Source organism: Ursus arctos, unplaced genomic scaffold, assembly GCF_023065955.2.
Source record: "Ursus arctos isolate Adak ecotype North America unplaced genomic scaffold, UrsArc2.0 scaffold_26, whole genome shotgun sequence".
Lineage (NCBI taxonomy): Eukaryota > Metazoa > Chordata > Mammalia > Carnivora > Ursidae > Ursus > Ursus arctos.
Window position 1 is genome coordinate 8,993,592 of NW_026622941.1, and position 17,484 is coordinate 9,011,075.

Consider the following 17,484-nt stretch of genomic DNA (forward strand, 5'->3'; position numbering starts at 1 on the left):
CCCTCACTGAGCAAGGAGACCAATGCGGGACCTGATCCCAGGACCCTGGGATCATGACGTGAGCTGAAGGCAGATGCTTAACCAACTGAGCCACCCAGGCGCCCCAAGAAAAAAGTATTCTTAACTTGATAAATGTAGGATGTTCCTTGACAGCGATGTGGGTTGTTACTCTAGACTTTAGAGCAATTCGCTAATATCCAGCAAAGAAACTTTTAGAGCCTACGTCTCAGTTCTCACTAGGCCAAATTTGTTTGAGGCTCCAGATATCCTTCCTTTGCCTTTTCTTTTCTTTCAACTTTTATTCTAACTCAGGATTTTGTTTTGGATTCTGCTCTTGTAGTTTCTTCTTCCAGGTTCCGTCTCTCACGCCATGTGGCAATAGCTTTGGGACTTCTGAACACCATTTTTGTGTGTTTCCTGCTTGTCCAGTGGATTCTCTGCCAACGTAAGTACTAACTTAAGTCAAAATCATTTATTTTGCCAATTTTTTTAGAAGTTTATTTATCTAAGTAATCTCAATATGGGGCTTGAACTCATGACCCTGAGATCAAGAGTTGCGTGCTCTTCTGACTGAACCAGCCAAGTATCCCTACTTTACCTATATTGTGTTATAAAAGCAATATAACATAACAGAAAATTTGAAAAATGAAAAATAATGCCAACAAAATAAATCATCACTTGTACATAACAACATTTCCTGGGTATTGTCTCCTAGGCTTTGACTACATGCATTTGTATAAATATTTATTCTTTTAACAAAGAATATCAAGTCCTCTAAAATCTTCCCCACTTATTTTTTTTTAAAGTAAGACTGGGTATAGTTTTTTAAAGTAAGTTCTGGGTATAGTTTAAAGTAAGACTGGGTATAGTTCATTATATGCCTATAACTTGATATTGCTTTTTAATTATATTATGTCATAAACACTTTCCTACTACCATATTTATTATGATAATCAAATTAAAATTGTATTATTTATGTATTGTATATTGTGTTTAACTTTTCACATGATAGATATATCAAAATTTAATTAGATGTATTTTGATTTTTTTTCCCAATTAGAGTGCTTTCACATTGCTTAAAGTGAAAATTTCTAGATTTAATTCTTCTAGGTCATTAACTGTGATGATCCAGAAAGCCCTTGGTTTATTATTTCACAATCCAGAGTCCTGACTTAAGTTTATGTTTTCTGGAGATGATTGTTAGTGACAGATGATTGTTGTTGTTGTTGTTGTTTTTTAAAGATTTTATTTATTTATATGAAAGAGAGAGAGACAGCCAGCGAGAGAGGGAACACAAGCAGGGGGAGTGGAAGAGGAGAAGCAGGCTCATAGCAGAGGAGCCCGATGTGGGGCTCGATCCCAGGACTCTGGGATCACGCCCTGCGCTGAAGGCAGACGCTTAACGACTGAACCTCCCAGGCGCCCCTGACAGATGATTGTTATACAGACTTTATTCATTAGGACTCTAAGGGTTCAGCCCTAGGACCTCTACCTCAGACCCAAATCCTTTGACAGAAAGAGACTCCAAGGAAGTTGGGAATTTCTCATTCGGGTTGGGTAATGTCACAGCTGTATGGAAAAATCATAAATCTATAAGGTGCCAACTTTATAGCTTGATCTCCAGAACCCTATATTGGTCCCATGCCAAGCCACAGAAAAGTTGTCTAATTTTGACATTTTTAAAGATTTTTTATGTTTATTTATTTATTTGACAGAGAGAGAGAGAGAGAGAGCACGTGCATGAGCAGGGTTAGGGGGGAGGGTCAGAGGGAGAGGGAGAAGCAGGCTCCCCGCTGAGCAGAGAGCCCGACTCAGGCCTCGATTCCAGGACCCTGGGATCATGACCTGAGCCGAATGCAGATGCTTTACTGACTGAGCCACCTAGGCGCCCCTAATTTTGACAGTTTTAAAAAGGACTGCCTTTGATGCTTTTTAACCCCGAAATCTAGATTAGCTGTATAGCCTATTATGCAGCCGTCTATCCACACACGTGCTCATTTGCTGTAATGGTTCATACGTGCCTCTTGTGGAATTGTGCCTATGAGGAGCTTATACAAATATATTTCATGAAAGCAGAAAATCAATAAAATTATGGAATCTTGGCTGAAATTACCTTGAAAGCTTATTTGGTTCCCTTTCATTTTCATAGAACTATAATCCAGCCATTTTTTAAAAAAAGATTGTATTTATTCATTTGAGAGAGAGAGAGAGAGAGAGAGAGAGAGAGCATGAGGCAGGGAGGGGACAGAGGGAGAGGGAGAAGCAGGCTCCCTGCTGAGCAGGGAGCCCAACGTGGGGCTTGATCCCAGGACCCCGAGATCATGACCTGAGCTGAAGGCAGATGTTTAAGGCAGACATTTAATTGACTGAGCCACCGAGATGCCACCCCCCCACCCCTTTTTAAGATATAATCCAGCCATTTTAAAGGAGTGAGAATGTTCTGTATTTAAAAGAGCTCTGTGAAGAAATTGCATTACGTTTCACTTTAGAATCTGATACCCTTCTCTGTCAGAAACTTTTATTTGATAAATTCTTTTTGCTGAAGTGTCTTTTATCTAATATGCAATGATGACAGTCACATTTGTGATAAAAGATAAATCACCTCTCACTCTAGTTAAGTTTGTTTTTTCTAGGTTTTTTTTTTTTTTTTTAGCAGTAATAAGATATTTATTTTATTATATTCAGTTAGCCACTGTAATGCTTTTTCTAGTTTCTCTCCTTTTCTTTTGTGCTATTCTGGGATATCAGGTTGGGGTTGGGCATTCTGCCTCATTTCAGCAATGTGTATGATGCAGTTACACAGGGTGTGCACCGAGCCTACATAGACAATGGACTAATACATATAATGCAGATGCTTAGTTATTTTATCTCGTATGAATACAGCAGAGGTGCATAAAGATCTCTAGCACAAGTGATGTATGCTGTCCACCATCCTCAGCCAGGCTGTATCCATTTCCTTACCTGCTTTAGTCATAGTCACATGCTTAAGTAGTGGAATGCACAATAGTTGTGATAGAGTTGGACATCATGAACTTTTTAATTTGAGGCCAGGCATTGTTGTGCATTTCTCTAAACCTTAGTCTGAAAGGTGGTGGTGTGGTGGGTGGGTACCATGTTCTATTTGTCTCCCATTCCATTTGCAAGACTAAGTGGTCCGTAAAGATGTGAACCAGGTCCTCTTCCTTTCTAGGTTCCAAGTGCAGCACTTGTGCCAGTAGTCACAGTTGCCCAGACCTCTGGATGAAGTATGGTAACCACTGTTATTACTTGTCAGTGGAGAAAGCAGACTGGAATTCTAGTCAGAAATTCTGCCTAGATGAAGACTCACAGCTCCTTATGTTCACAGACGACCAGGAAATGGTAAATGCAAACATTTAGCGAATGTATGTTGTTTTGCTGGTGAATGTTGTTCCAATGTATCTTGTATTCTCTTTTGAGGAACAAAAGGAACACTCTTCTCTTTCCCTCTCCTTCTCTCTCCTCTTTCTTTCCCTTCCTTCTTCCCCCTCTACCCCTGTTCCTTCACCTCTCCTTTCTACTTCCTTACCCTTTCTCTGCTTGACCCAGCCACCCTCAGGTATAGAAAACTAGATGTTTGAGTACTCTTGTATACGTATGTGTGTGTGCTGGAGGTGCAAGGATGGTGAGTATTACAGATAGGAATTAGGCCTGAAATACAGGTCTAATTAAAAGAAAGCATTAGATCCAGAAACATGGGTGCAACAACAAGGAGACAGCAGATTCCTATGCAACAGCTGGTGGAATTTGGGAGGGAGCGGAAGAGAGATATCATGGGGACAAAGAGACTGTGGCAACGGTTTAAATGCCTTTTCAATAATAGCCCTTCAGGGGCGCCTGGGTGGCTCAGTCGTTGTGTCTGCCTTTGGCTCAGGGCATGATCCTGGTGTTCTGGGATCGAGCCCCGCACCAGGCTTCTCCGCTGGGAGCCTGCTTCTTCCTCTCCCACTCCCCCTGCTTGTGTTCCCTCTCTCGCTGGCTATCTCTTTCTCTGTCAAATAAATAAATAAAATCTTAAAAAAAAAAATAGCCCTTCATTCACTGGTATCTAGTAAGTTCCAGGCTAGGAAAGATTGGAATGAGGGGGAGGTCATGGGAAAGAAGCAGTTCCAGAAAGCTGGGAAAGAGGAAAGGAATGTGTGTGTGTGTGTGTGCGCGCGCGCGCTCTTGTATGTATGAGATACAGAGAGAGAGAGAGATCTTAACGTCCTTGCAGGGCTAAGCAGGTGGGCTCCCTTCCTTTATGCCTCTCAGATCCTTCCTGTGCAGCCGGCAGTCTCCTGGATGAGAGCGCTTTATTAATCCTAGAGCATCTCAAGGTAATATAAGGAATTGACATCCTGAGGTAACCTGGTACAAAAATCTATCCAATTCTAACTTGTCAATGTAAATACAAAGAAAATAAAAACAAAAGAAAAGAAAGACAAAATACGAAGAAAATAAATCCTAGTTAGGTTTTTCGTGCTAATTTCATGCTGATATTTGTGTGTTGATATTGTTTTGTATATTCTCTTTTGGGTGGAATCAAATCATAGAGAACAGTTTATTAAGAATTAAATTATAACTATTATAATAACGTTTATGGTGACAGATGCTAACTACTTTTGTAGCATTGTGTACCCAGAGCTGTCCAATCACGATGTTGTACATCTGAAACTAATGTAACATTGTACATTAACTATACTTCAATTAAAAAAAAGAATTCAACAATATTAACATTTTGGGGGGAAATTCAGGGAGGTAACTACTCTGAAGCTGTTGAGAACATGTAGTCCCTAAATCGTGTAACTTCCTATTAAGAAAAGATGGAAGCATCTAGATCTCTTGTTTTCTGTCAAACGAGGAATACTCATTCCTGTGAAATTCCGCATAGGATCTAATTCCAAATCAGTCTGTCCCTGTGACTTCCTTTTCTTTTGTGCCTTCCCTAAACTAGATGGTCGAATGCATTGGGGTCCGTTCATTAGATATGTGAGATCTTGGTTTTGTGGCATCTGATAATAATAGCCTTGCTTTCTGGACCTTTTGCAGCAACTCCTATTCTCGCTCTGATACTTGAGCTGACTTGAGCTGACTAACGTCAATAGCAGAAGTGCAAAGAGCTGGAAACGTTGCAGGGCAAATACTGATAAACAGAGTAGTGAGTCATAATGCAAGGCACTGTCACAGAGAAGTGTGGTGTGGCAGCTATGATAAATGAGGTGATGTGATAATAACGGTGGAGGAAAAGGGCTAAGGCCCAGGATATCTGGGGCTTGGGGATATTTCTCTTTCTTAGTGCTCCCCTGAAGGAATGGAGGGGTATTAGAGGGATTTTTGTCTCTCTTTATTCTCCCTGAGTCCTGCCTCTGCTGTTGAGTAAGCTGAACAGTTAGATTGGCTGCATTTCCGGAACCGGTTTATTTTCTCATAAGGCCTCTTGGTTCAAGGCCGTGCAAGAGAGGGTAGAATGCCCCTGAGAGATTTAATAGCAATCAGATGAGTTTTGCTTCCGACATTCCTATGGAACCTTGCTCGGTTCTCTGGTCTGATTCTTTTTCTTGCCCCCAGCTTTTGTCAGATTCTATAGAACCAGCTTGACTTATATCTGATCTGCTGAGCCGTACCAGCACTGTTACTCTTTTGTTCTCAAGACGAGATTTATATTCTATTTTAAGGTACGCTTGATATCCCTAGTATCATACTTAGGACTAAACAGCTGCCAGAAGAGCATATGGGTCTATGAATGTGGAAGGTTTTCAAACTGGCATTCCAGTGGTGGAGAATACTGCTAGAGAATTAGTTTGCTCCATGCCAGAGGCTGCACAGGTAGGGAAAATCTCTCTCTCCTGCTGTTAAATAGTTATCTGTCAGTACGACACACACGTCTAGCCCACTTCTCTCTTAGATCAGTTACAGCAAAGGCTATAATAATAGGAAACTAGGATATATTGAGCACTTACCACGTGCCAAGTATTTTATGGGTGTTATTCTCAATCTTCGCAGCACATCCTATGAAATTGAGATCAACATCCCCATTTACTGATGAGTGAACGGTTAATGAGCAAGAGTTAGTGAACAAGGATAAGGCTACAGATCTGGCAGAGCTAGATGCTTTTTAATTCAGAGCCAGATTCTAAACTCTCCATCAGCCACGCTTTTAAAGTCACTTACAGAAATATTGTATTTGATGGCTTCCAGATACATCTTGTGCATGCTGAAAAATGAGATAACTTTCCCTATTAATTGCCTTCTGTGCCTTTTCTATTCATGTTTAAAAAATTATTTGAAGTTGAAATCTGGAGTGTACATGATAGGACTCTTGGGATTTAAATATATTTAAAGTAGAGAGATGCTCACTTACTGTCTCTCTCCTTTTCTTTTATCTTGGACTGAAATATTTATTTTATTTTTGAGAAAATAATAAACAAAATGGAAATTGAATCGCTCCGTTATTTCTTCAGTTTTCAGTTTACATTATCGCATCGACTCTTTGTTGTTTTTCTTGCTCTTTGAATTTATCTTCAGATCTTTACGTATATTCAAGTTCTTGATTTTTGTTGTCATGTTTTTCCGTTAGGCTCAGTTCATTTAGGATGTTAGCATTTGCTTTTAGTTTTTTGTTTGTTTTTTTTTAGCGCCCACCCTCCGCCCCGCTCACGGGACCAGCGCCCTTGCCGCCCTTGCTGCTTTTGTGCGTCTGTCAGCATTTGTTATAGTTGCTGGTCTGTTATTTTAAAACGCTTCTTGACCAGAAAGTTCCCTGTGGAAATACGTCGGTTTCTTTAATCTATCCGCTGCTCCTCACCCTGTAACATCTTTCCTCCTCATTATCACAATGTGGGATTCTATCATCAGGCTCTTGTTTAACAACCTCTTGTTCACCCTTAACCCTCTTCCCTCTCAGAGTTTCTGCCTTTGGGCTTGTCCCTATCTTCCTCCTGAACCTTTGATACTGGCTTTTCTTTTTTTTTAGGATTTACATCCAAATATACTCAGGGCTTCCTTCTTTGGAGACTACAATACAAACATTATGGTAACATGGTCAATTTCCCGCATATTTTAAAGCATCAGAAAGGGCTTTTTTGGTTTCTTTCAGACAGTCACGAGTTGGTTTTTACTACCTTGCTTACTAGCTATGTGAACTTGAGAAATTTTCTTAACCTCTTTGACTCTCAGTTTCCTCAGGTATAAAGTAGAGAAAATTCTTCCCAGAATTATTACAACATTAATAATATTGTGGGATACTGTGTGGAAGTTCCTTTAACATAGTAGGAATCACTTAATTTTAGTTTTCCTTTTCCACTTGAATTCTCCTTGTCGCTCAAAATAAAGCCTAGGGTCAAAATAACGGACTTTTCTGTCTCCCAAGATGTGAAATTTCAATAAATATGTATCACAAAATAGATTATGACTTGTTGGACTAAGTACTTTGTTATGAGGAAATCTGAAATATGTTAGAAGATTCAAAGAAATGCCTGGAAACCCAGGGTGATGGTAGGAGAACTGTTTTACTCCGGAGGTGCTTATAGCCTGATAGTGTCTATGTTTTTGTCACCCTTCCGTCATCAACAGAACAAGCAGCAGCTGTGACCTTCACACCAGAAGTGTAGGTGTCATAGATAGGTTAAGATATCTCTCACTATCTTTTTTTTTTTTTTTGTTAACATCTTACAAAACTGTGGTAAAATATATGTATAACATAAAATTTACCATTTTAACCATTTTCAAGTGTACAATTAAGTGGCATTAAGTACGGTCACATTGTTGTTCAACCGTCACCACTGTGCATGTCCAGAACTTTTGCATCATCCCAAACCAAAACTCAGTACCCGTTAAACACTAATTCCCTATTCCTCCTTCCCCCCAACCCCTGGTAACCACTGTTCTACTTTTTGTGTCTCCGAATTTACCTATTACGTCCTTCTGTACCTGGCCTATTTCACCTAGCATGTTTTCAAGGTCCATTCATGCTGTCGCATGTATTGGAATTTTATTCCTTTTTACAGCTGAATAATATTCAGTTCTATGGATTTACCATGTTTTGTTTATTCATTCATCTGTCAATGGACAGTCTCGTCTTTTAAAGAGTGCTCTGGTTTACACAGCAAGTCTTCATTGACTTTTAGTACTGTGCACATACACAAAATTATAAGGGATATTCATATCAATATTAAACTCTAGTAATGTTGTAGCCTGTCAGATTTTCCTTTTATACTCTTAATGTATCTGCATGTTTTTATATGATACTAATTGCTGTTTGTAGACTATAAGGCATCTGAAAGTCTGGAAACATAGGATAAACTTATTTTTAAATAGTATGTTAGTTACATTTTCAAGTAATATGCTCCATATGTTGTTATTCAACCTGTAGATACGTTTTCAGGCAAAACTCCTCTAAATTTAAAGCAATAGATCCAGTTGATTTTAGACATTATGGGTGTTCTGTATTGTACTTTTTTTGTTTCAAATTAATAACAACATCCATTGCTTTAAATACTTCACCTGAGAAGGTGTCCAGAGATTGAAGAAAAAAATATTAATGATATTATTTAAAAATATAACAGATACCTTTTTTTAAAACAGATGTGTATACTTAAAAATACATTTATCCTATGTTTCTAGGTTTTTTGAACACTCTGTGTTTATATGTTCTGCTTTTATCACATAACATTATTTCATTCCTTTTTTTCCAAACATTAAATTATCGTAGGTATTTATTTTTTGAAGTTCTGTATTCTATTATTGCTTATCTATTTTTCATATTCTTAGACAAAATTTTACTTATTCTTAATTTTTATGCAGTTATGAGCATATTTATATGAATTATTTTTTTGAGGTCATTTTTTTAGTATATAGCTCCTAAGATTAGATGAGCCAATCTAAGATATGACCAAGTAACTTTGATATATTATTAGTTTATTTCCAGAATGGTTGAAATAACTTAGATATATCCCATAAACCATGTTAGTTTGGTATTTTAAGGAGTATGTTCTATGACTTAGTAATATTTAAATTACAATTTTAAAGCATTACTTGCAAAAGTACGTCTGTGTGTGTATAAGGCATAAATATTGACCTAAAAAAAAAAAAGAAAGAAATAGAAAGAAAAATGTATCTGATTTTATCTGTTTTGAGTTCTGTCTTCATTTTGCTTTCAGGTTTTGCATTTTTTTCTCTCTAAAATATGACCAAGTATCACAAACTCTGAAGTAAATATAACAAACCTGAGTCCTATAGTTCACACCATCTCTGTAGGACAAGGATTCTGAGTTAACACCCTTGTTTATACTTCTATGCGGCTTCTACACACACACACACACACACACACACACACACACACACACTATCCATGAGTAAATAGAACATAGGTAATTGTAATCTGGTTTTGAAACTTATTCCAAGTGGGAAGATTTTCAAGTGAAAGTGGAATAATAAAAATTTTCATGCTCCAGCCTCATCAGTGGGAAGTAGTAAACTGGCCTGATCATGTGACTTAGAATCCCGTGGGTCAAGAGAGTAGTAAATTAGTGCAGGGTTGGCATTTGTACGGGGACATTATCTAATCCCAGCTCTTCAGACTCTACCTGAGGTTTTTTTTTTTTTTTTTTAAAGATTTTATTTATTTATTCGACAGAGATAGAGACAGCCAGCTAGAGAGGGAACACAAGCAGGGGGAGCGGGAGAGGAAGAAGCAGGCTCACAGCGGAGGAGCCTGACGTGGGGCTCGATCCCATAACGCCAGGATCACGCCCTGAGCCGAAGGCAGACGCTTTAACCGCTGTGCCACCCAGGCGCCCCTCTACCTGAGGTTTTTGAGCAAGTGTTTATTCATTTCTGTGCTTTATTAGCCATCTCCCTACCCTTGAAATAAGGCGAAGAAAGAAAGAAACTGTTTTTCTTGTCATTCCAGTGGATAAGTGAGGAAAAACTCATTTTTTCCAATTTAAATAATCCTTTAAAGCAACTTGGTTAAGAACTGTATGAAAGGTTTCAAGCTATTCTGGAAATTAGGACATCGTTTCATCTCTCTTACCCTTCCTTTACTCTGCAGTTTACCTCCCTACCCCCAACATACATAAGTAAGTAGTCCATGGGAATAAAGTAAAAAGTGCAGAGCGTTTGGGTTCAAAAGGTTTTAATTTCTTGCGGCATACGGCTTGTCTTTCTATTCCTTAATTCTGTAAATATTATTAAATTGTATTAGATAATTAAATTAAATAGTCTCATATATTTTCCTAGGTGGTGGGGATACAGCAGTCATCAAGAATTCTTGCTATTATGGTGCTTACGTTTTAGTCAGAGCAAAGACTGACAACAAACAAGTAAATAAATATGGTGATATATGCTTTGAAGAAAATGAAACAGTATAATAGTGAATGTGTACTACTTTAGATTGGCCAACAAAGGAAGGTAACATTTGAGCTGAGACCTAGGCCTGAATGACAGCCACGTAAAAATCTAGGTAAAGGGTGTTCCAGACAAAGGGACAAGCGGTGTAAAGACCCTAAAGTAAAAATGCCCTTGGCATGTTAAAAGAACAAAAAGAAGGCTCACCTGACTGGAAGCTAGTAAGTGAATAAATGGTTGGCAGGGTCGAGATCATGTAAAATCTTGTGATACGTAGTAACGATTTTGGATGTTATTCTACGTGAAGGAAGCAACCATCAGAGAGCATTAATCAGGGGCACGGTATGATCTTCTTTATTTCTAGAAGGTAATACTATTACTAATATCTATTGCCTCATATAATGCAAAAGTTTAGCACTGGGAGAGAACACTTGTGTGCTTATTCAATAAGGAGACTTGGGTACGCCCTTTCACCCAGGTGAACTTTTTTACTCTTCTATAAAAAAGAGGATGAGAAAACTTGCATATCTTTCAGGGTTTTTTTTTTTTTTTTTAAATTTCAAGTTTTTATTTAAGTTCTAGTTAGTTAACACAAAGGTAAAATTGGTTTCAGGTGTAGAATTTAGTGATTCATCACTTACATATAACACCCAGTGCTCATCAACAACAGGTGCCCTGCTTAGTACCCATCATCCATTTAGCTCATCCCCCCACCTCCCTCCATCAACCCTCAGTTTGTTCTCTATAGTTGAATCTCTTATGGTTTGCTTCTCTCTCTCTCTCTCTCTCTTTTTTGCTTCCCCTATGTCCATCTGTTTTGTGTCTTAAATTCCACATATGAGTGAAATTATATGGTATTTGTCTTCCTTTGACTGACTTATTTTGCTTAGCACGGTACCCTCTAATTCCATCCATATCCTTGCACATGGAAGATTTCATTCTTTTTTGATGGCTGAGTAATATTCCATTGTGTATATATACATACCACATCTTCTTTATCCATTCATCAGTTGATGGACATTTGGGCTCTTTCCATAATTTAGCTATTGTTGATAATGCTGCTATAAACATCGGGGTGCATGTGCCCCTTCGAATCAGATTTTTGTATCCTTTGGGTAGATACCTAGTAGTGTAATTGCTGGGGAATAGAGTAGTACTGTTTTTAACTTTTTGAGGAACCTCCATGCTGTTTTCCAGAGTGGCTGCACCAGTTTGCATTCCTACCAACAATGTAAGAGGGCTCCCTAATTCTCCACATCCTTGCCAACATCTTTTGTATCCCATGTCAATAATTTTGGCCATTCTGACTGGTGTGAGGTGGTATCTTATTATTGTTTTGATTTGTATTTCCCTGATGATCAGTGATGATGAACATCTTTTCATGTGTCTATTAGCCATTTGGAAGTTCTCTTTGGAAAAATGTCTGTTCATGTCTTCTGCCTGTTTCTTAACTGGATTATTTGTTTTTTGGGTATTAAGTTTAATAAGTTCTTTATAGGTTTTGGATACTAACCCTTTATCAGATATGTCATTTGCAAGTATCTTCTCCCATTACATAGATTGTCATTTAGTTATTGATTGTTTCCTTCGCTGTGCAGAAGCTTTTTATCCTGATGAAGTCCCAATAGTTCATTTTTGCCTTTGTTTCTCTTGCTTCCAGAGATGTGTCTAGTAAGAAGTTGCTACGGCTGAGGTCAAAGAGGTTGCTGCCTATGTTCTTCTCTAGGATTTTGATGGTTTTCTGTCTCACATTTAGATCTTTCATCCATTTTGTATTTATTTTTGTGTATGGAGTAGGAAAGTGGTCCAGTTTCATTCTTCTGCATGTTACTGTCCAGTGTTGCCAGCACCATTTGTTGAAGAGACCGTCTTTTTTTCCATTGGATATTCTTTCCTGCTTTGTCAAAGATTAGTTGACCGTACCATTGTGCATCCGTTTCTGAGTTCTCTATTCTGTTCCATTGATCTATGTGTCTGTTTTTGTGCCAGTACCATACTTTCTTAATGACTATAGCTTTGTAATATAGCTTGAAGTCTGGGATTGTGATGCTTCCAGCTTTGCTTTTCTTCTTCAAGTTTGCTTTGGCTATTTGGGTTTTTTTTTGTGTGGTTCCATACAAATTTTAGAATTGTTTGTTCTAGCTCAATGAAAATGCTGGTGGTATTTTGATAGGGATTGCATTGAATGTGTAGATTCCTTTGGGTAACATAGACATTTAAACAATATATGTGTTCTTCCTATCCATGAGCATGGAGTATTTTTCCATTTCTTTGTGTTCTCTTCAACTTCTTTCATAAGTGTTCTAAAGTTTTCAGAGTACAGATCTTTTACCTCTTTGGTTAGGTGTATCCCCAGGTATCTTATCATTTTTGGTGCAATTGTAAATGGAATTGATTGCTCATTTCTCTTTCTGCTGCTTCATTATTGGTATATAGAAATGCAACGGATTTCTGTACATTGATTTTATATCCTGTGACTGCTAAATTTATGTATTCTAGTAATTTTTTGGTTGAGTCTTTTAGAGGTTTTCTACATAGAGTACCATGTCATCTGAAAATAGTGAAAGTTTGACTTCTTCCTTGCCGATTTGAATACCTTTTATTTCTTTTTAATGTCTGATTGCTGAGGCTAGGACTTCCAGTGGTATGTTAAATAATGATGGTGAGAGTGGACATCTCTGTCTTGTTCCTGACTGTAGGGGAAAATCTCTGTTTTTCCCCGTTGAGGATGATATTTGCTGTTGGTCTTTCATATACGGCCTTTATGATGTTGAGGTATGTTCCACCTATTTCTACTTTGTTGAGGGTTTTTATCAGGAATGGATGCTGTATTTTGTCAAATGCTTTTTCTGCATCTATTGAGAGGATCGTATGGTTTTTATCCTTTCTTTTATTAATGTGGTGTGTCATGTTGATTGATTTGTGAGTATTGAACCACCCCTGCAGGCCCGGAATAAATCCCACTTGAACATGGTGAATAATTCTTTTAATGTACTGTTCGATTCCATTTGCTAGTATCTTGTTGAGGATTTTTGGTTCCATGTTAATCAGGGATATTGGCCTGTAATTATCCTTATTAGTGGGGTCTTTTTTTTTTTTTTAAAGATTTTATTTATTTATGTGACAGAGAGACAGCCAGCGAGAGAGGGAACACAGCAGGCGAGTGAGAGGGGAAGAAGCAGGCTCCCAGTGGAGGAGCCCGATGTGGGACTCGATCCCGGAACACCGGGATCACGCCCTGAGCCGAAGGCAGACGCTTTAACGACTGCGCTACCCAGGCGCCCCTATTAGTGGGGTCTTTGTCTGGTTTTGGAATCAAGGTAATGCTGGCCTCCTAGAAGTTAAGAAGTTTTCATTCCATTTCTATTTTTTGGAACAGTTTGAGAAGAATAGGTATTAACTCTTTAAATGTCTGGGAGAATTACCCTGGGAAGCCATCTGGCCCTGGACTTTTGTCTGTTGGGAGATTCAATTTCTTTGCTGGTTATGGGTCTATTCAAATTTGCTATTTTTTCCTGTTTCAGTTTTGGTAGTTTATATGTTTCTAGGAATTTATCCATTTCTTCCAGATTGCCCACTTTGTTGGCATATAGTTTTTCATAGTATCCTCTTATAATTGTTTTTATTTCTGTGGTGTTGGTTGTGATCTGTCCTCTTTCACTCATGATTTTATTTATTTGGGTCCTTTCTCTTTTCATTTTGATAAGTCTGATTAGGGGTTTATCAATTTGATTAATTCTTTCAAAGAACTAGCTCTTAGTTTTGTTGATTTGTTCTCTCTTTTGTTTTGTTTTGTTTTTTGTTTGTTTGTTTCTATATCGTTTATTTCTGCTCTAATCTTTATTATTTCCCTGCTTCTGCTGGCTTTAGGCTTTATTTGCTGTTCCTTTTCTAGCTCCTTTGGGTGTAGGGTTAGGTTGTGTATTTGAGACTTTTCTTGCTTCTTGAGGTAGGCCTGTATTGATATGTACTTTCCTTTTCTGACCATCTTTGCTGCATCCCAGAGCTTTTGGACTATTGTGTTTTCATCTTCATTTGCATATATATATATATATATATATATATATATATATATATAAAAGCAAATTTCTTCTTTAACTTCCTAGTTAACCCATTCATTCTTTAGTAGGATGTTCTTTAACTTCCATGTATTTGTGGTCTTTCCAAATTTTTTCTTGTGGTTGACTTCAGGTTTTATAGTGTTGTGGTCTGAAAATATGCATGATACAATCTCAGTCTTTTTGTACTTGTTGGGGGCTGATTTGTGACCCAGTATGTGATCTCTTCTGGAGAACGCTCATATGCATTTAAAAAAAAGTGTATTCTGCTTTTATAGGATAAAATGTTGTGAATATATCTGTTAAGTCCATCCAGTCCATTGTGTCATTCAAAGCCATTGTTTCCTTGTTGATCTTCTGCTTAGATGATTTGTCCATTGCTGTAAGTGGGGTGTTAAAGTCCCCTACTATTATTGTATTATTATCAATGAGTTTCTTTTTAAAAAAAAAATATTTATTTATTTGAGATAGAGAGCAAGCGAGCACACAAGTGAGGGGAAGAGCAGAGGGAGAGGGAGAGAGAGAAGCAGGGAGGTTGATGCAGGGGTTTCCCAGGACCCTGGGATCATGACCTGAGCTGAAGGCAGACACTTAACTAACTGAGCCACCTTAAACGCCCCGTCTATGAGTTTCTTTATGTTTGGTATTAATGGATTTATATATTTGGGTTCTCCTAAGTTGGGGGTCATAAGTATTTGTAATTGTTGGAGCTTCTTGCTGGATAGACCCTTTAATTATGTAGTAGAGCTCTTCTTCATCTCTCGTTACAGTCTTTGGTTTAAAATCTAGTTTGTCTGGTGTAAGTATAGCTACTCTGGCTTTCTTTTGATTTCCATTAGCATGACAGATGGTTCTCCATGCCCTTAATTCCAATCTGGAGATGTTTTTAGGTCTAAAATGAGTCTTTTGTAAGCAACATATAGATGGGTCTTGTTTTTTTAATCCATTATGATACCCTGTATCTTTTGATTGGAGCATTTAGTCCATTTGCATTCAGAGTAATTATTGATAGATAAGAATTTAGTGTCATTGTATTACCTGTAAAGTTGCTGTTTCTGGAAATTTTCTCTGTTCCTTTCTAGTCTTTGTTGCTTTTGGTCTTTCTTTCCCACTTAAAGTGTCCCCTTTAATATTTCTTGCAGGGCTGGTTTAGTGGTCATGAGCTCTTTTAGTTTTTGTTCGTCTGGGAAGCTCTTTATCTCTCCTTCTATTCAGAAAGATGCCTCACTGGATAAAGTATTCTTGGCTGCATATTTTTCCGCATTCAGCACGTTGAATGCCACTCTCTTGTGGCCTGCCAGGTTTCTGTGGAGAGAGCTACTGCTAACCAATTTATCTTCCCTTGTAGGTTAGAAATTTCTTTTCTCTTGCTGCTTTTGGGATTCTTTCCTTATCTCTATATTTTGCAAATTGTACTATGATATGTCTTAGTGTCGGCCAGCTTTTGTCGAATTTGATGGGAGTTCTTTGTGCTTCCTGGATTTGGATGACTGTTTCCTTCCCCAGATTAGGTAAGTTCTCAGCTATAATTTGCTCAAATAAACTTTCTGCCCCCTTTTCCCTGTCTTCTCCTTCTGGGATTCCTGTGATAGGAATTTTATTATGCTTTATGGAGTCACTGAGTTCCCTAAGTCTACATTTGTGATCCAGTAGTTTTCTTTCCCTCTTCTATTCAGCTTCATTATTGTCCATAATTGTATCTTCTATATCACTGATTCGTTCCTCTGCTTTGTTCATCCTTGTTGTCATTGCATCCAGTCGGTTTTACATCTCAGTTATAGCATTTTTAATTTAAAGACTTCATTTATTTATTTGACAGAGAGAATGACAGAGAGAGAGAGAGAGTGCACACAAGCAAGGGGAGAGGCAGGCAGAGGGAGAGGGAGAAGCAGGCTCCCTGCTCAGCATGTGGGGCTTGAGCCCAGGACCCTGGGGTCATGACTTGAGCTGAAGGCAGATGCTTAACCAGCTGGGCCATCCAGGCGCCCCTCAGTTACAACATTTTTTATTTGGGCCTGACAAGTTTTTAGTTCTTTTACCTCTGCAGGGAGGGATTCTCTAGTGTCTTCTATGCTTTTCTCAAGCCCAGCTAGTATCATTATGATTGTTGTTTTAAGTTCTGGTTCAGGCATATTACTTATCTGTTTTGATTTGTTCCCTGGTCATCACTTCTTCCTGTTCTTTCTTTTGGGGTGAATTCCCCTGTCTTGTCATTTTGGGTAAGTCACCGGGTTTGTGTGTGTGTGTGTGTGTGTGTTAGGAAAGCCTATTATGTTTCCTGCTCCTGAGAGTAATGGCTATATTAAAAAGAGGTCCTATACCCTCCAGCATCTGGTGCTTTCGGATGTGTTTCAGAGTGTGCACTGTGCTGTTGTGTTTTGGCTGCTCTTTTCCCTAGGTCGGTCTTTTGCAGAGTTTCTCCTTGTCTGCAGTGGGGAGTGTTTGGACCTTGTCCACAGTGTGGCAAGTTTTAACTAAGTGTGTTTTGGGCTGCTTGTTGAGAGGCTAGGTCCTATTTCCCCTAGAGCTGAAGCTTTGCAGCACTCTATGGTCAGTAGCCTTGGTGTGCGTGAGGGATTTGTGCTGGTCTTCTGGAGGAGGAGCCTGCTCTGCTGGTTGTCAGGCTGACTTGCCCTAGTAAAGATGCACGTATAGGATACAGGGGTCGGGGCCTGCCCCTGTTCAGGAAGCCCTCACAGAAGAGCAGACAATCTCCCCTCTTGTGTCACCGGCTTCCATCAGATCCCTGCCCTCATGCTGTCTGCGGCTGAGCCATCTGCCCACCCCATGGCACAGTACTCCTATGTTTTCTTTTAGGCTCATGGCTGGGTTTCAGAACTCCAAATTTTAGGGACCCGGAGTGCGCAGAGTGGTGCTGATCTTCTGTGGAGAGTCTTGCCACCCTGCAGTTGGTGCCCATTACTCCCAGAAAAGCAGTGACATGATTGCACAGTGGCTTGGAGTTTATGGTAAAGCGCGGCAAAAGCTGGCACCAGGGTTTGCTGCTCTCAGCAGGTGTCTCTGTTCCTATGCTGATGAACGGGGCAGCACATTGGTACCCACTGGCTTTTTTGTCCCT

At 38.8% G+C, this 17,484-nt stretch overlaps 1 protein-coding gene across 2 annotated transcripts in view; it reads left to right on the forward strand.

Annotated features, from left to right (window-relative positions):
* KLRG1 (killer cell lectin like receptor G1) overlaps window positions 1–17,484 on the forward strand; it is an 84,415-nt gene that overhangs the window by 20,112 nt on the left and 46,819 nt on the right. For both annotated transcript variants that reach the window (XM_057319024.1, XM_057319025.1), the window contains 2 exons: window positions 341–445; window positions 3,191–3,360. In XM_057319024.1, the coding sequence (XP_057175007.1) occupies window positions 3,241–3,360 (120 nt within the window). In that variant the 5' untranslated portion in view covers window positions 341–445; window positions 3,191–3,240. The remainder of the gene's footprint in view (window positions 1–340; window positions 446–3,190; window positions 3,361–17,484) is intronic.